Source organism: Chinchilla lanigera, unplaced genomic scaffold (assembly GCF_000276665.1).
Source record: "Chinchilla lanigera isolate Chin_1 unplaced genomic scaffold, ChiLan1.0 scaffold00015, whole genome shotgun sequence".
In the NCBI taxonomy this organism is placed as follows: Eukaryota; Metazoa; Chordata; class Mammalia; order Rodentia; family Chinchillidae; genus Chinchilla; species Chinchilla lanigera.
This window is the reverse complement of record NW_004955416.1, coordinates 28,819,915-28,845,621: the sequence shown is the minus strand read 5'-3', so window position 1 is coordinate 28,845,621 and position 25,707 is coordinate 28,819,915. Positions and strand designations below refer to the sequence as shown.

The 25,707-nt window shown below is 36.8% G+C and overlaps 1 protein-coding gene across 5 annotated transcripts in view; it reads right to left on the bottom strand.

The window, feature by feature from the left end:
* Tjp1 (tight junction protein 1) overlaps positions 1 to 25,707 on the bottom strand; it is a 228,911-nt gene that overhangs the window by 24,096 nt on the left and 179,108 nt on the right. For all 5 annotated transcript variants that reach the window (XM_005381650.1, XM_005381653.1, XM_005381654.1 and 2 more), the window contains exons 6-16: positions 23,272 to 23,548; positions 20,403 to 20,506; positions 19,635 to 19,803; positions 18,646 to 18,793; positions 11,596 to 11,735; positions 10,422 to 10,527; positions 6,835 to 6,985; positions 5,477 to 5,585; positions 688 to 907; positions 262 to 446; positions 63 to 158 (exon numbers count right to left, since the gene is read on the bottom strand). In XM_005381650.1, the coding sequence (XP_005381707.1) occupies positions 63 to 158; positions 262 to 446; positions 688 to 907; positions 5,477 to 5,585; positions 6,835 to 6,985; positions 10,422 to 10,527; positions 11,596 to 11,735; positions 18,646 to 18,793; positions 19,635 to 19,803; positions 20,403 to 20,506; positions 23,272 to 23,548 (1,705 nt within the window). The remainder of the gene's footprint in view (positions 1 to 62; positions 159 to 261; positions 447 to 687; positions 908 to 5,476; positions 5,586 to 6,834; positions 6,986 to 10,421; positions 10,528 to 11,595; positions 11,736 to 18,645; positions 18,794 to 19,634; positions 19,804 to 20,402; positions 20,507 to 23,271; positions 23,549 to 25,707) is intronic.

The window sequence follows — 25,707 nt, the reverse complement described above, 5'->3', positions numbered from 1 at the left end:
AGGAGTTAACTGGTAAAGAAACCCTTTCAAATTCATCGGAAGTCTGTCTTGAGGTTACTTACTTGCAATCTGGTATATGTCTGGTTCTTCTCTGGCCAGCTTTTCTCTGGCAACATCAGCTATTGGTCCAAAGATGGTTACAGGCCTCAGAAATCCAGCTGGGAAGAAATTAAAATGAGTAACATTGTGGTTTCTTCTTTTGCTTTCTTAAACATATGTGCATGAAAAGATATTAAGTTCATCTATAGGAAGTAAAACTACCTTCTCGAAGAACAACCCTTTCATAAGCGGGAAACTTTGTCTGAACTGGTTGTGCTGACAAATCTTCTCTGCTTTTTCGAAGATTTCTCTTGGAGCTGCGAAGACCTCGGAACCTCCAGAAGTCTGCACGGTCTCCTCCTGCCGTTTTCGGAAGTGTGTACTGAACACTGGCTAACTGTTCGGCTCTGTGCAAGAAAAGATAATACCAAATGGAAAAAGACCCACAGTGAAATGTCAAAATACTGGACAGTTTACAGGTATAGTTTAAATCTCAACAATGACAATAAAATAGTTTGTATAACTAAGTTATGGGTGTAGTAAATATAATGAAAAGTAATTCTTTACATAACCAAAATTTCCCAGTGAAACTGAAATCTATCATCACTTGGTTAATTCATTCTATGAGTAGTAGCCAAATATTCATACCTGTTCTTGTTAGGGATGATACCTCGTTCTACCTCCTTATGGTTTTTGCCAATTCGAATAGCAAGCCAAGATCCCAGTTTTCCATTGTACAAAGTATCTACAACACGGAACACCTCTCCTTTGTTGAAACTGAGTCCATAGGGAGATTCCTTTTCATATTCAAAATGGGTTCGAATATAGAAAGAATCTCCTACATCTGATTCCACAATGCGACGATAAACTAAAAATAAAAAAATTAAGCACATTATCAATTCTTGGTGGGATAAGAAACTGATCTGAAAAGACAAGAGCATGTAAAGGTGCTGCTCGTAAATTAACACCACCAAAACCAGCAGAATTCTTACTATCTGTCAGTATTAAGTATTTCATCTCATGTATTCATCACCATTGTCTCGAATTAGGAACTCTTAGTGACTCCTCTGCACATGAAGAAAATGATGCAGAAAAACATGAAGTAACTTGCTGAAAGCCACACACATGCTTGCCACTTACATTCTCTGTGATAAGGGTACTCATTTAGGGGGTTAGAGGCTAGATTTGTTGCTATACAGTAAGTCCCCAACTTATAGATGAGTTCCATTTTGGGAAAACACCAGTAAGTTTGATTTGTTCATAAATCCAACACACCTTGGATACACTTCCAGACATCCTAGGCTCTGACTGAGCACTGTACTACTTTATACTACTGCACTGTATAGTGAGGACACAGTAGTACAACTGTGACAATGTCCATAGACATGCGAGCTACTTTCACAATTTGTTCACTTCTATGCATGTTAGTAATGCAAGGTCTGTTTACACCTGTGAAAAGTTATCAACTTAAATGTAAGTCAGGGACTTACTGTGTATCAATGGTGGCAAACCTATGGCACATGTGCCGCAGTGGGCCATTTGTTATTACTGAAAGTGCTAAGGGCTTGCCATCACTTCTTTATATCCTACAATGCACAGGACAGTCCCTAAACATACAATTACTTGGTGAAAATTATTGCCAAGACTGAGAAATTCCATTCTAAATAACAAGCATACCAGAAAGAATGGTTATTTTCAAGAAAATCAATAACAAATGATGGTGGGGCTGAGGGGAAAAAGTAACCCTTCTCCACTGTTGGTGCGAGTGTAGACTAGTACAGCCAGTGGAAATCAGTGAGGAGATTCCTCAAGAAACTAGGACTAAAGGATCCATTTAACCCAGCTATTCCCCTTCTGGGTATCTTCCTGGAAGAATTAAAAATACACCACAGCGATGCATGCATACCCATGTTTATAGCAGCAGATACTGTAATAGCTGAATTCTGGAAACAACCCAAATGCTCATCAACCAAGGAATGGATAAAAAAGGAGTGTTTTTTTTGTTTTGTTTTGTTTTTTTATGCAATAGAGAAATTCTAAGCCATAAAGGAGGAAAAACTTGACACATTTCTAGATAAATGTATGTACCCTGAGGCCATACTTTTTGAGTAAAGTCAATCTGACATATATGTGTAAATATCACATTGATTCTCTGATGTGAGAAACTGAAAGTATAAGTAAAGACTACCGTGTACAATAGGTATTGTAAAATAGAAAAGTTATTGAAAAGAAAGGGAAACTACAGCGGGCGGAGGGGGAAAGGAAGGAACAGAAAAGGAAAGAAGGATAAAATGGAAACAAAGCTATATAAGGACGGGAAAAGAGGTTACAGGGAGGGGAGAGGATTGGGAATAATAAGAGAAATCAAGACATATATAGAGAAAAATTAAAGGAGCAAGGATAGGAAAGGAAATGAAATTGTCATTATTTGCAGATGATGTGATACTCTACACAGAAGACCCCAAAACTCCATCAAAAGACTGCTAGGTTTAATAACCACATTCAGTAGTGCAGTGGATACAAAGTCAACACTCAAAATTCCTGTACACAGACAACAAACACAGAGAGAGAAATTAGGGAAACCACACCTTTCACAACAGCATCTAAAAAAATGAATACTTAGGAATCAATCTAACAAAAGAAGTAAAAGATCTACACAGTGAAAATTACAGTACTCTGAAAAAAGAGATTGAAGAGGATTTCAGAAAATGGAAAAATATTCCTTGCTCATGGATAGGAAGAACCAACATTTGTGAAAATGGCCATACTCCCAAAATTGTTATACAGATTCAATGCAATCCCAATTAAAATACCATTAGTATACCTCACACAGCTGGAGAAAACATTCCTAACATTCATCTGGAACCAGGAGAGACCTACAGTAGCAAAAGCAATCCTGGTCAACAAAGGCAAGGCGGGAGGTATCACAATCCCTGACTTGAAATTATACTACAAAGCTACTGTGATAAAATCAGCATGGTACTAGCAAAAAAACAGACTTGAGGATTAGTGGAACAGATTACAAGATACAGACACAACTACAAAAACACTCAGCCACCTTATCTTTGACAAAGAGGCCAAACATTTTCACTGGAAGAAAGCCTCTTTCATAAATGTGCTGGAAAAACTGGCTTTCCACATGCCAAAGACCAAAACTAGACCCATGTCTATCACCGTGCACTAAAGTCAAAATGGATCAAAGATTCAAATATTAAAACAGAAACACTATATCTACTGGAAGAGAAAGTAGGCAGAAATCTTGAAGACATATGGGTAGGCAGAGTTCATGGACAAAAATCAAACTGCATGCGAAATACTTCAAAGAATCAATACAGATCTCATCTTACTGAAGTTTTTGTACATCAAAAGAAATCACCGAGTAAAAAGGAAACCCACAAACTGGGAAAAAATTTTAGCCAACTGTCCTTCAGACAAAGGATGTCTATCTAGAACATATAAAGAATTAAAAACAAAAATCAGGCCGCTAAAATTCAAACACAATCCAAAAATGGGCATCTGAGATGAATACACACTTCTCAGATGAAGAAATACAAATGGCAAATAAATATATGAAAAGATGTTCAACATCGTGGGTCATGTGAGAAATGCAAATTAAAACACTGAGATTCCATCTTACCCCAGAAAGAATGGCTATCATTAAGAAAGCAAAAAATAACAAATGCTGGAGGGGCTGTGGAGAAAAAAGAACCTTTCTCCACCGTTGATGGAAGTGTAGAATGGTACAACCACGGTGGAAAGCAGTGTGCAGAACCCTCAAAAAACTAGGATTGGAGGTCCCACCCAACCCAGCTATTCCCCTTCTGGCTATTTTTCCAGAAGAACTGAAAACATCATACCACAGCAATATATGTGCATCCATGTTTATAGTGGCGCAATCTGTAATAGTTAAATCCTGGAAACAACCCAAATGCCCATCAACTAAGGAATGGATAAAAAAGATGTGGCATTTTTATTACAATGGAGTACTACTCCATTATAAAGAAAGATAAACTTGAGGTTTGTATAGGTAAATGGATGCAACCAGAGATCACACTTATAAATGAAATAAATCAGACCCACATGTGTAAACATCATATTGTCTCCCTAGTATAAGAACCTGAAAGCGTAAATAAAATCTGAATGGTACAATAGGTGTTGTGAAAAGAAAAAAAATTGCTGAAAAGGAAAGAACAACTGGGATGAGGGAAAGGAGAAAAGAAAGAAGGAAGGAAGAGGGAAAAAAAATTACATACATACACAGGATAGCTAAGATAATTGTACTGCTGATTTCTACTGGTTTACTGAAAGGAAGAGTTAATACTAAAAAAACTTTTTTTTGACCAATTTTGCATGCTTATATCTGGTAATCTGAACAAGTAATTTGAAGACAACAATATGCAGTACAGCTACCATTGTTGAGTTCCTATCATCTTGTTTTGTAAAATTCTGTATCGTTTCTAATGTTCTTTTTATTATTTTTTATTCTTTTTAAAATAAAAGGAAAGAAAAAAGATATATCAAGTACAGGTACAAATTCTCTGAGTCATATGATCATTATGTATATCTAAATTGTACCATCAAACAACAAAAATTTTTTGTGCTTATATTGCTTGAACAGTGCTTATATTCTTTGATCAATTTTGCATGCCTATATCTGGTAATCAGCAATTACTCTGAAGGTAACAATATGCCATATAATACCCACTGTAAATTTCCTATCATCTTGTTTTGAAATTCTGTGTCATTTTGTTTTTTTATTCTCTTTAAAATAAAATAAAATAACTTCATCATCCAAAAGAATGACTAACAGTAATCAAAATCGGAGATTACTAAATAACAAGTACATTTCCTTTACCATAGACAAAATTAGGTATTCTTTTGAATACTGCTAATAATCACCTAAGTGTGCTGCTTAGAAAACATTAGTAAAAAGTTGGAAGCTGCCCATACATACTTGTGTATCGTTGATAGCTAATGCACAAATTTTCCTGGCCTGTGAAAGGCTGGCTGGCATTTTACTTAAATTAGAATGTCATAAAGACTGGTCCTATTGGGCTCAGCTAATGAACATAACGTAAGACTGTGTGCTCCTAGACGAATCTAAATAAACTCTCCCTGAGATTAACAAATTCATTCATCACTCAATTTTGAGTGACTCAGTTTAACAAAGGGAATCAATATTGCTGGGTGTGGAGGCATATTTATACTCTCAGCACTCAGGCTGAGTTAGGATGATCAAGAGTTCAAGACAGCCTGAGCCAACCTCCACAGTGAGTACAAGGCCTGCAAGGTTACACAGTATGACACTATCACAAAAACTGAAAAACCAGACAAAACAGATCAACAAACAAAGAACAACAATCACAACAACAAAAAACGTGAATAAATCCCTATCTGAGTCCTTAAACTATAAATTTATTTTCTGGCAGTATCTTACCATCCTTCTTCTTCTGAGCCAGTATGGTCACTTCTTCTCCTTTAGGGAGGTCAAGCAGGAAAAGAACAGCTTCTTCTCTTATGATATTTGTGAAATCTACATTGTTTACCTATTAAAATAAGAGATTTCATAAAATTAGTCTTCGTTGTTTTTTAAGAACATAAAAACAGAAAGCAGGGTATGGTAGCATATGCCTGTAAACCCAGCACTTGGGAGGCTGAGGCAGGAGAATCGCCATGAGTTCAAGGTCAGCCTGGACTACAGAGTGAGGTCAAGGCCAACCTGAGCTATATAGGGAGACTCTGGTCTCAAAAAAAAAACGAACAAAAAAACAACATAAAAACAGGAAACACTCTTGGCATCTACCTAACTTTGAAAAGGTATCTTTAAGATGAAAATTTTATTTCACTTTGGAGAAAATAACATGTGTTCATCTAAATTTATCAGAAACCAAGTAAATGAAGTGAAAGCAAAAATTTATTTAGAGAATAATCATAATGAATCCTTAAAAGTTCATCTGTTGCAAAATTGAACCAATTTAGGCCAAAAAGACATAATATTGTGAAATCTCTGCATTTAAGATTTTAAATTCTTAATTCTATGAATGTACAATATGACCCCACCTTCTAGCTGCTGAAAAATCAAAAGGAAATGGAATAAAAAAAGAGACCAAAGACAGTATGTATTCTGGCATCCTCCTAAGTGCCAAAATGCAAACTGTTAAAATGTAACCAATAACTGTATAGGAATCCAGGTGGGTTTTCTCCTTTCCACATTATATCATGGCAGAGGGGGGGATATGAGGGAGGGAGGGGACCCCATTGTAGACTGAATCTAATCCATGCTTTCTTTACTTTTGTAACTGGTGCTTTTTTTTGTGGGGTGTGATGCATCTAACTAGGGCAGTTTACCTTTTTGCCTGATACAAATTCCACTTTGTGCCTGAGCCATTATCTGGGGTACAGAAGGTCCCAGAGGACGTGTGTACTGCTACAAAGACTTTCTCTGGGAGAGGAATACCTGAGGTTGCTCACTGGCAAGCTGTGGCCTGTGGCAGTGTTCTGCCATTCTAAATGTTTAGAAGAACTTTAAAGACTACCTGGTAGTTATCACAGGGATCTAAGACTCATTTTCTTGTAAGTTCTATGGATCCCAGTGACTAAAATATCACACTGTGTAGTAACGCACAACACTGCAGCAAACCACAGCAAATACACAAAGGGGAAGTGGCCAGTCCAGGATAAGCTAGATCTCATGGATGCTTAATTGGTTCAAGAGACTCCACAGAGAGTCTGTTGTATCCGATGCCTTTTTAAAAAGAGATTCAAGTACTTTCAAATCCACATAATCTGACATACCCTGAGAATTTGATCGCCTTCCTCCAAACCTTCTTTGGCCGCTGGGCTATCTTCTAGAACACCGGCTACAAATATTCCAACATCATTTCCACCAGCTAGCCGCAAACCCACACTATCTCCTTTTCTGAATTTTACCAATTTCATGCTGGGCCTGTTAAAACAGATTGTTTCATCTGAGAAAGTTAACAGAAGCTCGCAAAGTTATAGTAAACTGCTACGGTGAAAATGATATTCAAAATGGAACAAAGGACCATCATTTCTAAAACCCTACCAGAACCCATTAATTTCTTGAATAAAACAAGTTTTAGAATCCAAAATAAGGCTTCGAGTAACAGCACTTATGTAAGAATAGCTTCACATAATTTATAAACTCTCAAAGAGTCTTGGAAGTGGGCAGGGGGCACACACTTGTAATCCCAGCACCACAGGAAGCTGAGGCAGGAGGAGCGCAAGTGTGAACCCGTCTGGGCAACTTAGCAAGACCCTGTCTCAAAAAACAAAGGATTGGAAATGGAACTCAGTACAAAAGTCCTGTGTTCAATCCCCAGTACCAAAAACAAAGTATTACGTATATATTACTTTTCCAATGGCTAAACGAATTTCCATTTTTTTCTACACCAATTCACATTGTATCGTCTCTGCCAGATAACTAAAAAGTCTCTCCTGGCAAGTGCAAGGTCGTGAGTTCGGTTCCCGGTACCGGAGAAAAACAAAAAAAACAAAAAACAAAAAAATAAAAATAAATAAAAAGTCTCATTTTACATATGTAAAAACTGAAGCACAAATTAACTAATTTCCCTAATACCAGAGAGTCACAATCAAGTTCTAGGGCTTATAATCTCTATATTCAATAGATACATTTTTAACCTTTGCAGATGGTGGACTATTAGTAGTCCAGAGCAGTGCACTTACTCTGCTGCCCCTTTGAATTTTAAAATGGAAATCATTCGGCTTTTGTGGATTTGCCCCATATCCAAACTCTGTTCCTTTTTGTTAGAGAATAGGTAGGAACACAGGCCCATTTCTACTACCACAGTAGTGTGAAACACTACTCTGCAACATCCTGAAACAAGCACTGAAGGATCCTTAGATGAATAGATGGACAAAAACAGAGCTTCAGTACTAACTATCCTTTATATTTCCCTTCTAGGTTCTCGTTATCTACATTCATGATTAAAAAAAAAAAAAAAGATATATGATCTTACTCATATTAACTGTTCAAACATGAGGTGAGGAAAAAGTCTGTTTTCATTTACTAATAATCAAATTATTAGAAGCTAACAGAAAATAACTGAAAACTACAAATCAAACAAATGAATAATTATGTTGAGGGAGGAGAGATTTCTAGCTCTAGTTAACCAACTAGTTAAAAATCAGCTTATAGCACTTATAAAGCATTTACCTTTGATCTGGTTTTTATTTATTTTTTTTTACTTGAACTACCACTGGCTAGACATAGAAGAGCGAGCCTGAAGTTTAGATAGATCACTCACTGTTAAGGCTGACAATGTCCTTCATCCCATCCTGAAATGATTTACAGTATCAGCTTTATCACTGGTAGTCTGTGTTCTTTGGATATGGTGGTTTCCTACTTTTTCAATCAAATCAAAGAGATTCTTAAAGACACCTCTCCTTAAACTGCATTGAGAGTTCTTCTAAACATTTTTTGAAGTCCTCAGACCCTAGGCCTTTGGAAATCCTCCTCTAACCCTGATCAATCTAGAGTCCCTCAAAAAATGGAAGCGGCTGAGTGCAGTCTGTAACCTTTAATAAAATCTGGTTTTCAGAACCACAGTCAGAGGACAGTTTCTGGCCCATAACTCACAGTGTCATGTACTCTATACCTGACAGACATTTTGTGCTCTGACCATCTGCACTGTATCAACTGCAAAATGCAGATCTCTTTTTCCTCAAATCTACTCACTGGATTTGAATGAAATATTAAATGTCTTGGCTCGGCTACTAATCATACACATATCCTCAAATCCTTTTTGGCATTTGGGCTCAGGGAGCAGATCTCTACAATCTTATTAAAATTACCTAAACCTTAAAGATGTATAAAAATGTTCAAGTAATTCCCAAGGAAGAAAAAATAAAAGGAATGTGACTTGACAGTGTATAAGTTATCACCAATTTAATACTAAATATGTAAAATTTTAAACTTGTGGGATACCCACCTATTACGATTTAGATCTAGATGTCCCCAAAAAGCCTAATGTGCTCATGGGTGGGGGCTTTCAGGAGGTGAACGGATCATGGGTGTGATTCTGGATTAGTCCCTGATGGAGGACAGCTGTGTGTGACAGTGGGAGGCGAACCACGGTGGGAAGAGGTAGGTCATGTGGGCGTGGCCGGGCAGGGCACACATTTCTCCTCTTCTCTTGATAACTGCTGTTTCCTTCCTGCATGATCTGCCATGAGTTTGTTCTCTGCCACCCTGCCCTGCCTTGGAGTCAGCTGACTCTGGATTGACACGTCTACAAACCATGAACCAAAATAAAGCTTTGCTCCTTTAAATTACGGTGTTGGGTATTATGCCTCAGGGATAAGACAGTAACTAAAACATCACCTTCCTTTGACACTATTTTTCTCTGCCTTTTAGGTACTGAAGTAGCAACTCAAATCTTCCTCAGTACAGACAATGAACAAGAAAGCTGAGCATGGGGACACACACCTATAATCCCAGCACTGAGGCAGAAGCAGGAGGATTGCTGTAAGTTCGAGGCCAGCATGAGCCACATAGCGAGGTCAAGGCCAGACTGAACTGCACAGCAAGACCCTGTCCCAAATAACAAAATAAAGTAAGAGTGATCCAGACAATTTTAGGAAATTTACTAATTTTCAGTTATTCACATCATGTCCCTTTTACCACAGAGGCAACAAAAACTAATTTGATGATCATAAGAGTTTGAAACTTGCTAAAACAGTTATACCTCCAATTCCACCAAGTGTAAAATATAAGGTAATAAAATATACAGAATATAAAAATTTACTTCTCAGTTGCCAACTAGAATCAAAAACAGCTTTCAAGGATTATTTTTCGTCAGGAAACATTTGGTAATCTTGGTGGTCAGAACTGGATATTTGCTATGGGCATCTAGTGGTCAGTGATGCTGCTAAGCACATCAAAATGCACAGGAAAACACCCCATGATAAACAGTAATCTCCCCCAAAATGTCAACAATTCTGAAATTAAGAAATATTCACTTATTAATAAAATATTAGAGCACTAGAAAGCTTATGGAGATTCTATCAATAGTGCTGAGATTTAGAAGTATTTATTAATGTATTTAGTTAATGCAGGGTATTAGCCCATAGAAACCCTAATGTCTGAACAGAAAAGACTATTTTTGTAATTACTGACCTAAAAACCCTAGATGACAGTGATGAGAAACAAAACATCCGCAAAGTTCTACTTTTCTCTAAGCGACTCTATCATGAGACTGCTAAATAAAAGAAATAACCTAATCATACTATTATGTGTCATTTTAAAAAAGTATATGCAATATGGTTTGCAATTAAATTCTCACTCTAGATAATGCTTAATAATGGACAAAGATGACAATACAATTTTAAAAGTGCATTACCGAAGAATCCCATCTTCGTGAGTTGAATTAGGTAGGACACCATCAGAAGGACTGACAGGTAAATCGACATCTGGTTGTCCAACTTGAGCATACACAGGTTTTGGTTCTAAGACAAAGAAAATTCAAGTTGTGGAGTCAATTTTATAAAAATATGTAAGCAACCAATGAAATAACCAAACTAAAAATTCCACACAAAATGTATGTGTGACTCATCAGCAAAAACAAGTTCAGAGAACCTAATAAGGATCATATGTATCGTATGTATCAGAGTATACTTTACAGTTATGCATTCCAAAGTCTCTGTAACACGTATGCATGTTACATGGCCACCTCTGTTTCCCACAGTTCTGACTGGTAGGATCTGAAAAACCTGTATTCTCTACAGAAGAGTAACAAGAAAAATATAGAAGACAATCCATGTTTCCCTGTTAAGACTGTCACATAGCCACCATTCCTCACTGGAGTAGAAGTTTTTGCTAAATATCCACATTCTTGCCACTAACCAAGCAGAGTAAGATACATTTGAAAGCAGAACTGAGAGATATTAGAAACAAAATCTCGGGGCTGGGGGTTTAGCTCAGCGGCAAAGCTCCTGCCTGGCAAGTGCAAGGTCGTGAGTTCAGTTCCCGGTACCGGAGAAAAACCAAAAAAAACAAACAAACAAACAAAAAAAGAAACAAAATCTCTGGGCTTTTCAGGCAACCAATTTTAGAACTTTGCACACTCCTAGGCTGGGTTCTTAAATACAGCTTCATAGAGTATCTATCAAAAAATGTGCAACAAGTAAAATAATTTTTGTTTTCATTTTAAAGTCAATCTAATGTTATTTATTTATTTGTCTTAGGGATTAAACTCAAGGCTTGTGCTGGGCAAGCACCCTATTGCTGAGCTACACCCTCACCTTTGATGTTCCTCTTTAATGAGCAATGTTGGAGAATAGCTTTATTCACTACAAGTAGCTATTAACCAGAAATGTTTTCTATCTGCAAAATACATACATTCAAGAAAGGCTACTGACTATACCAACATCCTACCTACAAATAAAATACTGAAAGCCATATACAGAATAATTCACACATGGAGAACAGCAACAGCATCTTTAAAATTGTCCACAGATGCTGACAATTAGTTTCATAGCACATGTTTCTGAAAATGAGAATATCGTTATGCTTACCTGGAAGTGGCGGTGTTTGCTTGTCATTTCTTTCAACTGTAACTTCTTCTACTGTTTTGGGGGTATGATCATCTATATGCTTTACAGGAGTTGAGACAGCCCCAGGCTTAGAAATTCTCTCTTCCTCTCTACTCCGAAGACTACACAGTATTAAAATAAAAAAAGAGTGTAAGAATGATTCTAAAAATCATTTGTGGGGGGGCCGGGGATATAGCTCAGTGGCATAAGCGCCTGTCTGGCAAGCGCAAGGTCCTGAGTTTGATCTCCGATACGGCAAAAAAAAAAAAAAAAAAAATCATTTGTGGAAAACTGCACAATAGAAGGCAAGACAATTTCAAAACCTGTGACAAGGATTTTATTCTAACAGTTAACAAAATAATGTAAGACACTGGTACAGAAAAGGACTCTCTAAACACATCCCAACTGCACAGTAGAATCAAGAGCCAACAAATGAGATCGTATCAAATTAAAAAGCTACTACGGAGCAAAGGAAACATCCAACAGAACAGGAAAAACATTTTGCCTGCTACTCCTTTGATAGAGGCCCAAGATCTAGAACTAAAAAAAAAAGTCCAAAACAAACAATTCAGGCCCCTCCCCAAATAAAGGACCCAGTTAATAACTAGGCAACTGAAATGAACACATTCCTCAGAAAAAGTATAAATGGCCATAAATAATCCAAAAAATTTTAAATATCTCTAGTCATCAGAGGAAGGCAAACTGAAATGACACAAGGATTCCATCTTACTCCACAAAGAATAGTAATCAACCCCCCCCACCAAAACCCACAAAATACAGTAACAAATGCTGGTGAGGCTGTGGGAAAACAGGGACCCTTCTACATTGTTGATGGGAGTGTAAGATGGTATAACCATTATGGAAATTGGGATGAAGATGCCTCAAAAAACTAAAAACAGAAATTTCACTTGACCCAGCTATTCTCCCTCTAAGGCACCTTCCCAAAAGAGCCAAAGACATCACACTGCAGTGATAAATGCATATCTGTGTTTATAGAAGCAATACTTATAATAGCTAAATCTTAAAATTGGCCTGTATGTCCAACAGATGAATGTGTAAAGAAAACATGGTACTTATATACACTGGAGTAAGACTCAGCCATAAAGGAGGATAAATCTGGTCATCTGTAGGAAAATGGATGCACTTTGAGACCATAATGCTAAGCAAAAACGTACGCTTAAATTTTGTATAATTCTTAGATGAGAAATCCTCAGAATAAATAATTTACAAAAACAAAGGACAACAGGAAACAGGGATATGGATCTTTTACAAATGGGAAGTGGGTATAGAAACGGGAGGAGGAGGAGAGCAAGAGGGATCAGAAATAAAAAGAATGAAGGTATGTTAAGTACATGTATCTATCCCCAAGAAGAATGTAAACATTATGTACGGCAAACTTGCTTTAAAAAAAAACCAAAAACAAAAAGAAAAGTGCTAGTAAATGAAATCATGAACAGAGATGCTCACTACAATGTTGTCCTCACAGGCAAAAATCTTAGAATCAAAATGCTTGTAACAGAGAGGGTGGGTTTTGGGAGTTTATTTTGTTTGTGGTCGGAGCTTAACCCCAGAAACTTGTGCATGCTACGCAAGCATACTACCAATGAGTTATGTCTCCAGCTCTGGAAAGATCTTGTTTGGTTTTTAAACAAAAGAATAAACTGGAAAGATGCTCACCTTGTATCATTAAATTGAAATAAGGCAGCTGGGAAATAATTAGAGACTGGTCCTTAGTCTTATTAATGATTTAAAAAGAAAAAAACAAGCTCTATATATGATGCTAATGGACTTAAGTTAAGAGTATGAACGGTGCATGCATGTATTCCCAGCTACCCTGAAAGCTAAGATAGAATGATCACTTGAGCCCAGGAATCTGAGTCCAGCGCCAGCAACATAGCAAGACTCCATCTTTTGTTTATTTACAAATAAATAAATCAATAAATAAACAGAAGAGAAAGAGAAAGAAAGAAAAAAAAAAGAGAGAGCAAACAGGAACTGTGGGTTAAATGGAGTTGGTGAGTCTGATCTATGCTTTTCTAAAATGTACAGACTGTTTTTATAATTTAAGATGAACACTATTAATATTAAAGTTACAATGCATTGAACTGTGTGCACAGACATAAAAAAACAAAACGAGAAGACGTTCAACTTACAGAACAGTGCGATACCATTTAGGCATTTAAGCCTCCCTCACATGCCTACACTGATGTGCTTTCACATAACCAAACAGGCAACAGTGGGCTGCCTCAGAGGGGAAAGCAGAACAACAGCCAAGAGGAATTTTTTTTTTCGTCTTTTTGAGACAGGGTCTCGCTATGCAGTTCAGGCTGGCCTCAAGCTCACCTTGTAGCCCAAGCTGGTCTTGAACTCACAACGATCCTCCTGCCTCAGCCTCCCAAGTGCTGGGATTACAGGCGTGCGCCACCACACCCAGCAAGGAATTTTTAATTTATTACTATGACTTCAATTTTTACAAGAATATGTTTATACATTACTTATGAAGTTAAAAAAAAAAAAAGATTTTACTGCATAAGTAAAGTCTGAAGATTTCTGGTTTTCTAACTGTCTATTATTAGCAGTCTCCTATTATCAAGATGAAGTATTTTCATGTTTTACTTCTGAAGGGGTAAAACAATAAATTAGCACTTTTCACAGCTTCTATCTTCCTATTTGTTTAACCATTCTGTACCAATACATTCTACTTGTAAAATATAGATTTAATGAGCAACATGTACATGAAATAGTCTTATAGGAAAATCAAAGTGACATATTTCTAACTCAAACAAGACTGAGCTACTTTTAAATCATAAAAGATCAAAACTTTAGCCATTATTTACATAAATAACACAATTAGCTAAAAATAAAGAACTACAATGAAGTTTTACGTACCTATTGTACTTCCTCTGATTATAAAGGACAATGCAAAATAGTACCCTGTATCCTTTTCATTAAAAACTCCAAATGATATAAACATACAATGACATTAAAGAACTATATAATTTAATAGCTGTACAGATTTCTATTGCTCTGTAACATGCAAAATTTGAACTATTTTCTTTAAAAAGACAAAAAAATTCCAATTAATTTTTTTCTTATAACTAAAAAAAATCTGAAATTAAAAATGTGACAAACATTATCATCCTGGTATCTAATATAATCAAATGATGCTAATGGACTAATCTAACATAATCAAATGATGCTAATGGACTAATTCAATTATTTGTTATGCAATTAAGGCTACTGTTCCATGTATCACGAACTCCTACTAGTAATTTTATTTTTGGCTACTTTTACACTGAGCTATCACCCTACTGTCCTTTGATACACTTATTATAAATCTGAGAGCAATCAGTTTTTTAAAATAATATTTCACATAGATGGAAGTTGTATCACTCTATTAAATTTTTCATTTAATTTGTATCTGAAAAATTATTGCTTTTTCATGCATTTCCATTATCTACCAAAAGATGGAAGCATTATTCAGTAATACATGAAGATGAAGTGCAGTGCTATCTGCCTGAATTATAGTAAGTCATATATTTAAAATTTTCTAAAACCCATGTTAAATAAAATGAAGTAAAATCAATTAATACATTTAAATTAACTTAATAATCTAAACTATCCGACCCTGTAATCAATAAATCAAATGAAGTACATTACCTTCTTTTTTGTATACTCAGCCTTCAAAATCGAATACATATTTTACACTTAAAATGTATCTCACCTTGACCTGGTCACATTTCAAATGCTTAAAAGCCATACATAGTCTATGACTATGGCTGCGGTGGCAAACGTATGGCATGCCTGCCACGCGAGGCTCTCTGTTATCACTGAAAGCTCTAAAACTTAGGTTTGCCATTACTGGACTATGGCATTAGGCAGTGCAGACTAGACTTAAAAGTACTGTATAAAACAATCTACTTTTCCAAACATTTGAAATATCCCGTTATTAACAAATGTAACCACTAAGTCAGGATAAAATTAAATTTACACACATGGAATTAGTGGCAGTTACTAAAATCAGTGGCAATTATTGTAAGCAACTGGTAAGTCTGTGAAAAGAAATTCTACCTTACAGGCTTTAAAATAATATTTAAGGTAAAAAATATACAAAATAATTCAGAAATCTAGGAAGAGAACAGGGCAGGACTGAAGTTCACCAAGACAGACTTTCTCCACACTAAATTAAAACCTTTTCTCATAGAGAGAAAATCAGTTTCACATCACTTCTTAAACAACAGAACTTAAATAACATTTGGAACACAAAAACATTTATATAAACAAAACTAAATCAAAATAAGACACTGTGCAGAGTTCTCATGATGTTTTTTATAACTAGCACTTTACTTACTTCTGAATGTTTTAGGAATTAAATTCTCACCACCAAATTTGAAAAGAATTTGAAGACTTGTGTTAAGAGAATGACACAAGAAGTCTGTAAAAAGTATGCCTTGCCCCCATCTCAGATGGACTGAGCACACACCTCTCCTGAGGTCTGTATTTTTAAAAGCTTCCATATAATTGGTATTACCCATGAGAATATATAAGTTGCCTAATAAGAAGTAAAATATAGTGAAATCATATATGGTAGTTTTTTAAATAAAGATACCAAGTCTTTAGAAATTTTAAGTGAAGGGCTGGGGATACAGCTCAGCAGCACAAGCACCTGCCTGGCAAGCGTGAGATCCTGAGTTACTGGTACCAAAAAAAAAAGAAAGTTTAAGTAACCAAAATTTTTGAGATTTTGATGAACATACCTTTTGTTTTTAAAGGGTAAGTCATGTCCAAACTGTTTGTTATTAGCATGGCTTCTAGGTGTGAGAAATGTGTTAAACTGCAGCTGTTCCAATGAATCATTAAAGGTGTTATATTACTATGCATGTGTTGTGGCATTAATCCCTTTCTTGATAACATCTTTACTGTCTGAGAGAACTCTTCAGAATATATTAACTTGTAACAATTAAAAATAATCATTAGTTATAATACGCCAGTTTTACATTTAGTATAACACAACATTCCTCTAAAAAATTGTTACAAGCTTAAAATAAAGACCAGGGTTGGTATAAGTTATAAATCTAAAATTTGAAATTTACAAAGAATCAGCTTCACAAATATTTAACAACTACACTAGGTACCATACCAGCAACCACATTCATAGGTGTTACTAGTTACTCTCCTGTCTGATTAATTCCCATCTTAGCAGAAAGCCAAATCTTTGTCAATGAAGTTTTAACAACTGTATCACTATGGTTTTTGACAACTTCAAAAGCTCTCTCCTGGCTAAGTACAGCTCTTTTCTCTTTTCCTTTGCCTCTTCACCTTCCTAGAAGGAATGTGCTTTCTATGGTCTAGTTCTAGGCCTTCTCTCCATATTCTTATCTTAGCAATTTCAGTGATTTCTATGGTTTTAGAAAATATCTTCACACAGATGAATTTCAAATACTGCAAGTCCTAAACAGTCTCTTCAGCTATGGACCTCAACCTTCTTAGCTTTGTTGAGATATAACTGACAAGTAAAACTGTACACAGTTAAGATGTTCAATGTGATGTTTTGATATATGTATGCATTACCAAATGATAACCATAACCAAGCTTATTAGCATATCTGTCACCTTACCCTTCCCTATTTTTGTGTATGTGAGGAGAATACTTAGTATCTCCTCTCAGCCAAGCAAGGTGGTACACGCTTGTAATCCTAACCTTCTGGGGGTTGAGGCAGGAGGATCACAAGTTTGAGACTAGCCTGGGTACAAGACCCTATCTCAGAAAGTAAAAGCGAGCAGAGATGTAGCACAGCATGAAGGACCTACGTTCACTCTCCAGTATGGCGGGGGTGGCCCCCACCTGTTCTCAGAGCACATGTCAAGTACACATTGTTATTAAGCACAGTCACCACACCATACATGAGTTCTCTACAACTTACTCATCATGTAACTGAAATTTATAACCTTTGAACAACACGTTCCCATTTTTCTCATCCTTAAAACCTTTTACTATTTCTATCACTTCAACTTTTTCAGATTGCACAGGTAAGTGAAACCATGCAGCATTTCTGTCTTTCCGGGTCTAGCTTGTTTTACTTAAACTATCATAATGTCCTCTAGATTGATCCACATTGCTGCAAATGGCAGCACTTCCTTCTTTCTCAGGGCTGACTAGTATTCCATTATATATGTGCACAGATATTTTTAACCCATTTATCCACTGATGTACAGACTGATTTTTGTATCTTGGATATTATGAATACTGCTGCAGTCAGGTTAGTGATTGTATTTTTTTCAGATATATACCCTAAGTAGAACTGCTAGATAATACAGTGGTTCTATTTTTAAGGGTTTGAGGTACTGCTATTCTATTTTCTGAAAGGTTGTATCAGTTTACTTCCTAGGAACAATATATAAAGGTTGCCTTTTCTCCTCAACTGTACCTCCAGTTCTGGAATGACATATGTTTTAAGTACTCCAGATCTCCATATTGGACTTTCAAAGGCATGACACCAAACAAGGTAAATTCAGGTCGCATACTAATTACATACAAGGTCCTCTGGCATATAAATGCCAGACAGTGTTATTTGTAAAAAGAAAAACAAAGTTCAGATTAATCTATCAATGCATTTCTAATACAGTTAACCTTCCCAGGCAGTACATTCTGGAAGCATGCTAGCATCTTCTAATGCAATCAGTTGGCAAACTGAGGCTATGGGTTACTGGTATTTATAAACAACATTTTACTTGAACACTGCTATGTCTGTTCATTTCCATGTTGTCTAGAGCTGCTTTTCTGCTGTAAGATAGAGTTTAGTAGTGACAGTGAGCATATGGATTGAGTGCCTGAAATATTTACTACGCAGCCCTTTATGAAGAAGTTTGACTATCTTCTATCATTCTAGGTAAGAGATATCTAAAGTGAGGAGGAAAAATAGATCTAATCTAGAATAATCAAAAGAAAATCATTTAATTTATTTCTAAGCATTTCCAGATACATGTGTCAAGGAAACAGAACGTTTTATTTCAGACAACAGGGTGCTATTACCTGCCATTGCTGGGCTGCTGCGGAGAGTGTCTGGAATGATCAGAAGGCTCTGAGCGCTGGTCAGGAGACCGTGATCGGCTGCGGCGGGGAAGCCTGTCATGTGAGCGACCAGAATGATCTGATGCTAGTGACTGAATTTCTGAAATGTCTGTTAAATGAAAGGGTGCTACTTACTTCTCCATTAAATTATAATAAAGCATAAATTACTCCAATGATATTTATATGAAATAAGGTACTAAATATAATTTCATATTAAGCACTAGTTTTATTAGCCAGTGATCAAGTAAATATTGGAGAGCTGCCTGCAGAACCTCCCCCCAAGATTTTAGATTTTAAAGATGTCTCAAACAAGGAAAATTATCATTTCATTCAAATAAGGCAAATCTTCCTAGTAATTTAAGAAACTGCTAAAAAGGAAAGAACAACTGCAATGCGGGGAAGGAGAAAAAAAGGAAGGGGAAAAAGAAAAAAAAAAAAAATATATATATATACACATACACAAGATAGCTAAGAAAATTGTACTACTAACTTCTATAAGTTCACTGAAAGGAATAGTGAATGCTTATATTGTTTGATCAATTATGCATGCCTATATCTGGTAATCTGAGCAACTACTTTGAAGGTAACTACATGCAATATAGTAACAATTTCCCATCATCTTGTTTGGAAATTCTGTACTGTTTTTACTTTTTTCTCTTTAAAATTAAAGAAAGAAAGAAAGAAAGAAAGAAAGAAAGAAAGAAAGAAAGAAAGAAAGAAAGAAAGAAAGAAGTCACCATTCCAGGAATGGTGGTGTACACCTATAATTCCAGCACTCTGAGGCTGAGGTAGGAGGATTGCCTCCAGTTCGAAGCCAACTTGGGCTACATAGTGAGCTCAAAGCCAGCCTGAGCTACATAGTGAGACCCTGTCTCAAAAAAAAAGCAAGAAAAGAAAAAAGAAAGAAAGAAAGCAGTCACTTGGAAAACACCAAATAGAACTTTACTTACCATCTCTTTCAGAAGCATTAGCAGAATGGATACTGTCAGAAAGGTCAGGGACATTCAATAGGGTGGCTCGCTCATCTCTCTGAACTACCATTTTTAACTTGCCTTTAGATCTTTCTATCAATGTCTTTGCATCTGTCAGTGACATATTTTCTGTCACCGTACCATTTATCTGCAACAGAAAGGAAACTATATGTTGAAAGTAAATGACGAAAATACAAATGTTACCTTACTCTGTTCTATTATAAACAGTAACAATATCCAAACTACTCCACACTGTGCTCTAAGAATCACCAAAATAGTCCCTTTATACTTTTCTAAAATAACGAAATATCCACCTTCCTGAAATAATACAAATATTTACGAAGCTGCTGCTCTGCCAGGTGAACCTAAATTATTATCTCTTAAACCCTCTTCCAAAGCTGATCATGTTCTATTATTTAGACACAGACTAAGAAAAAAAAATTTCAGTATTACCTGCAGCAATTATCAGAACTACTTAATGTGTAAGAACAGACACGTCCACCTACTAAGTGGCTTCTGTTGGTGAATGACATGTATTTGTAGCAATTAATTCTCTCAGGATGACCCTATATCTAACATATCGCTGTTGATACAGTCATGGGCAGAGACAATTTAACTCCCTCTCCCCCGAACATTCATTTTTAATTCCCTTTGGCAAAAGTGCTTGAAACCTAAGCAGAGGCTATGTGTTAACTCTAGCATTTATTTTCTACTTCACTTCATTAAAATGTGAGAATATTACCATACCTTCAGTACAACATCGCCTTCTTGAATATTGCCATCTCTTGCTGCCAAACTATCTTGTGAAATTTCCTTTACAAATATGTGGCTAGCCAAACGAAGACCATATTCTGAAATAATATATTTAAATGTCTTTAATGTAATATCCTAAAACACTTAAGTAGAGTTAAAATATAAGACTAATAATTACTACATAAAGAGTTTTTAAGTACAATCAGTGACATGAAATTATTTTTGACTACTTTGTGAATACATTTCCTTTTAAGTATCAAAAAGTCTGCAATATTAATGTGAAGGCAAAGTGAAAGTGTGTGGTTCAAACAAACAGGTGACACCCTATGTTCTCATTTTGCTGAAAAGGAGAAACCCTGAATACTGTATCACTCCTTTCTGACTAGGTACGTTACCTTTTCAGAATGTTTAGAGTATAGTCCTAAAAAAGTACACTGCTTGATGCCTGAAAAACTTCAGCAAGTCTGACAATTTTCTTGATGACCGTTATAAAGCCCGTACTAGTTGTATCCTTCCCACCTTCTACCGCAAAAGTATGTCTGATCCTACATACAAACCACTAGCAAGACACAGAGCATTAGCATCTACCTCTACATACACTGCAACAGCTCACAACCAGCCAGATAGAAACAAGGGTTAAAATGCCAGTCCGCTTTTTTACACCATCAACAAAGGATCTGAGAAAGGCAATATTAATTTTAATGTTGGTAAGAGAGTGGTTAGAGTTAAGGCAGTTATCAGAAGAGTCCAGAGAACTGCTCAGGTCCTTGTGACATCTTTACAAAATGTATTTCATAAGAAAACAAGACCAATAATTGTGATTATCACTCAGCAAACATAGGCATGAGTGGTTTTGTGAGGACAAGAAGGATTCTCCCTTTCACTGTATTTAAAACTAACACCAAAACTAAAACCACACACAAAAAACAAAACTAAATTAAATTAAAAACCTAAGACAGAAAACATAGAATTGTTTTTTACTGAGGTAAGTCAGTAGACTTGGTGCTCAAGAATCTAAAAATTCTATCACAGTTACAGTTTAACGTAAAGTAAATATACAAAGAGTGCTCACAAGCTGAACTAGCAAGAGGGCGAAAAAGAAATGACTCTTCAGGAGACTAAGTCAAGGCTCTAGGAATGGGCTACTAAATGACCGCTACACTGATGACCCTAAATAATCTTTTACATATATTTAATTTTTATTTACATTTGTATGTTCTTTTAAAAATATTTCTTCATCTAGTTAGTCCACAGATATCCTCAGGTATACAATAAATATGTGCCAGGGGCTGGTGAAACAGCAAATGAGAGACATTCCTTGCACTCTGGCAACTTACACAACCAACAAACAAAAGGTGTCAAGTTACCAAGGCAATGAGAAATGCAGTAAGGAGTTCGAACAGTGAAATGATTCTGTATCTAGTAGGGGTCAGAGGAGGACTCCTTGAGGTGGAGAAGTTGAAGCTCAAACTTCAATTAAGAGACATTAAAATTAAACATGGATAGAGAGCGAGAGTGCACATGTGCTGACAGAATAATTTAAAAATGTACCAAAGTATAAAGGAAAGAAGTTAGCAGGTATGATGAAGTTCTAAGTCTAGCATACACAGTTGGTAATGAGAAGTATCAAGACAGGGACAACAGAATAACCCAGAGAAACATCAGAAGTGTCTATACAGAACCCACTAAAAGGGATCCAGAAACAAGTCATGAGACAGACAGTCCCTTGAGCCGCATGTGGTGGCATATGCCTGTAATCCCAGCACTCGGGAGGCTGAGGCAGGAGAATCACTGTGTGAGTTCAAGGCCAGCCTAAACTGAGTAGTGAAACCTTGTCTCAAAAAGACAAAAAAAGAAAGTAGGAAGGAAGAAAGGGAGGGAGGGAGGGAAGCAAGGAGAAAGAGCAAGAGAAGGAAGGAAGGAAGGAAGGAAGGAAGGAAGGAAGGAAGGAAGGAAGGAAGGAAGCCCCTGAAGAGAGTGGTTCCCCCGGAACAGGTAGTGAAAGCAGTGAAAGACAGGAGTGGGACAGAGGAGAGGACATATTACGACATATTAATCAAGGAAGTTAGGACATATTAATTAAGGACAAAAAGAGAAGAGGACCATGTTATCTGCGACTGGCTTCAGATGGAATTTAGGGCCTTCACAGTGAGCTACAGCCTCAGTCCTTTTTATTTTTTATTTTGAGATAAGGTCTTGCAAAGTGACTAAGTTTCCCAGGCTGGGTTTGAACTTGCAATCCTCTTGCCTCAGCCTCCCAGAGTGCTGGGATTACCAACCTAAATGACTACAGTATTTTTACTATAACATCTTTTTTAAACAAAAATGATCAATCATATATCCACAGCAGGAGGAAGCAACAGCTCCACTGTTTAAAAATCAAATTTGATGATGACTGAGAGAAAGGAGCTGGGCTTCAGCTTAAAAATGTAGAAGATGTCCTGCCTTCTGGAGAAACACCCCATAAGAGGTCCCTTCTTTTCAATCCCTCCATTCAGAAAACAGCCTTCTGCCAACAAAAATGATCAAAGTCTCTGTTCACTGTCACATTCATACTGACCCTAACTGAATTTCAATTTGGTGAGGATGTGACATTTCTTTGTACATGTTTGGTCATTCTCATCTCAACAAATCCAAAATCCAGGTACTAAACAATTCATATGAAGTATAATCTGCTCCCAAAAAATAATTTAAGAACATGGACAGTCATTCAAGCTTGCCATAGCAGATTCGGACTTTTTAACATATAAACAAAACAGAGAAACAGAACAAAGATATGATGAGATGTCAGTTGTACTTTTCAATAAAACTAGTCATAAAACTTGCACATGAAAATAACAGTGAAAGCACTGGTAAGGAATACCTTCATTTTTTCGGGATTTCACCAGCGTGACCCTGGTGGGCTTGGCAGGCTGACTGGAAGTCACAGACCGCCTGTCTGAGCGTGGAGACAAACTCCTCTCCCTACTTGCACTTCTATCCCTTGCCCAACTTTTCTCACTCCTTCTGTTAAGCAGACCACCACGGCTGCTTCTTGGATCCTGTAGGTCCTCATCATAACTATCTTCTTCGTTATCAGATACTGGTTCAGGATCAGGACGACTTACTGGTATCTGAACTTTCTTCTTCCTCCGAATGGTCTGCAAAAAAAAAAAATTTCACTTTTCACGCATGCAATTTCAGTTCCCAAGAGAAAGGAACAATGCCCTTCTCTTATCTAATGTTAATTTAAATATCAAAGAGATACACAAATAATTACAATCAATTACTAAGCAATATATTTCCATAATGGCTGTTTTCTGGTAAGCAACAAATTAGGAAAAGTGGGCTTAATAAATCCTTATTTACTTTATTCAGAAACATACTCCCTTGCAATAATAAGCTTGCAGACAAACTAGTAATGGTTGAAACTGGGGAAAAAAGATAGGCACTGTACTCTAGGAAGATCAAATATCCTGCCAAATCTACAAGAACTATCGCATACCTACAAGCCCTACTTGATTCCTTACTCAAATTTTTAGAATGTATCAATATCAAGGCCCACAATCACCCTGCCAGCCCTCCAAGAGATCAATTTATCGCACAGCAACATTCAACTTACTATGCTGGAGCTAATTAATTCAGTTACACTTCCATGAACTGCCTTCCCTGTCCATTACTCCCATTTACAACTTCTGGCACAGGAGCAAGCTCCTTCTTCTGTCCTGCTTTTCTCAATGCTCTGTTCTCCTCGTCCACTTCTTTCACCGTCTGTAGTCAAGACAGACGTGCACTACCTTCTGATCAAAAGGGCTCTGGAATCTTGGACTGCAGTGTCTCCTCACATGGGCACACACCAAACCTTGAAGATCTGAAGGCACTTCTGGGATAACACTTGTCTTCTACTTGAGACACTTTATCCGCTGAAACTTTTCACTGTCCACTGCTCCATCCTCTCCTACTCTCTGCCCATCAATTCTCTGGTTTCACTTGGTTTCCTCCCAAGTTTGCATGGGATCCCACGCTGCCACAGCTGAATGATTCTCTAGTGACTATTCTATCATGTGCTATGACAAACACCGGACCAGTACTCTCACTTTCGGATGGCTGTGTTTCTACACTTTGCTCATTAGGTCCTCTATAAATGCACTTTATTTGACAGAATTCCTGATACTGTTCAGCAGTCCTTTCGTCTACAACTTGTTGCCTGCAAAGAAACGTGTTAACAGAGGGAGTTCGAAACTACTTTCCACAGTCCCAGTCATTCAGTCACCTTTTTGGGGACCAGTGACACTTTACTCCTCCATCCACGCCTCCATTTTTTCAAAGTGTCTCATTTACTCAGTGCTCCTTTCTTTTGATTTCAAAGACCAAGTGGATATTCTAGGAGTCTGAATAAAACCTATTTGAGCTTATTCTCATCCCGACTCACTTCCAACACCGTTTTCCGTTACTACCCTTCATGCTATTCACAACTTTAAGCTCTTCGTATTTACCTCAAAACCATGCTGTCTTCTAATCTCCCAATTAATCTTCTATCTCTCTCTTGCTACTCACCTACAAATTATGAACGCATCTTATTATGGCTAAATTTCCTCAAGGGGCAATCTACACTTAATACTGCTGCTTCCTACTAATACCAAGAGGTATGAGGGTAGGCTTTCCTGAAAACAACAACTTTGAAGCTCAATGATGACAAGCAGCAACAAGAGAAGTGAGCATGTAAAAAGGACAACCAATGTCCCATTATAAAATGAGAAGGAAGGTTGCTTTTTCTGTCTCAGGGCACCCTCACCACTGGGGCTTTATCAAGGAACATTTACTGAGGATTCCTAACTGACTCCCTCCTTTTAAGACTCACTTCTTTAATCTCCAACGTAGTACACTGGAAGAAATACTCTCTGTTACTACTTCAATCTTCCATACGTCCCAAGTAAGATATAAACAAAAACAAAGTCATCAAGCACTGCAGGCCTTCCTGACCACCTCTGAAAGAACTGCCTTTATGGAAATGTACTGTACCTGAACTAGTCCCAATTTTGGGTGACGTCCATTATAGTTGTGAGTACATTCCTCTAGCCTACTAAGATTTAAGTTCCTTGACACATATTCAACTGTGCATGTAATGGAATTTTTGTACCCACTAGGGTATAACTGAAAAACAGCCAATTTATTTTACAATTAACAGTTATAAACTCAAATACCACCTTTCAGGTTTGACAATAAAGCTTGACACTTTAGGAACAAATCTTTTCTGGGGAAAGATGCCCATTTCAAAACAGTTTATCTGAATTATTCATATGAAAAATAAAACAGAATG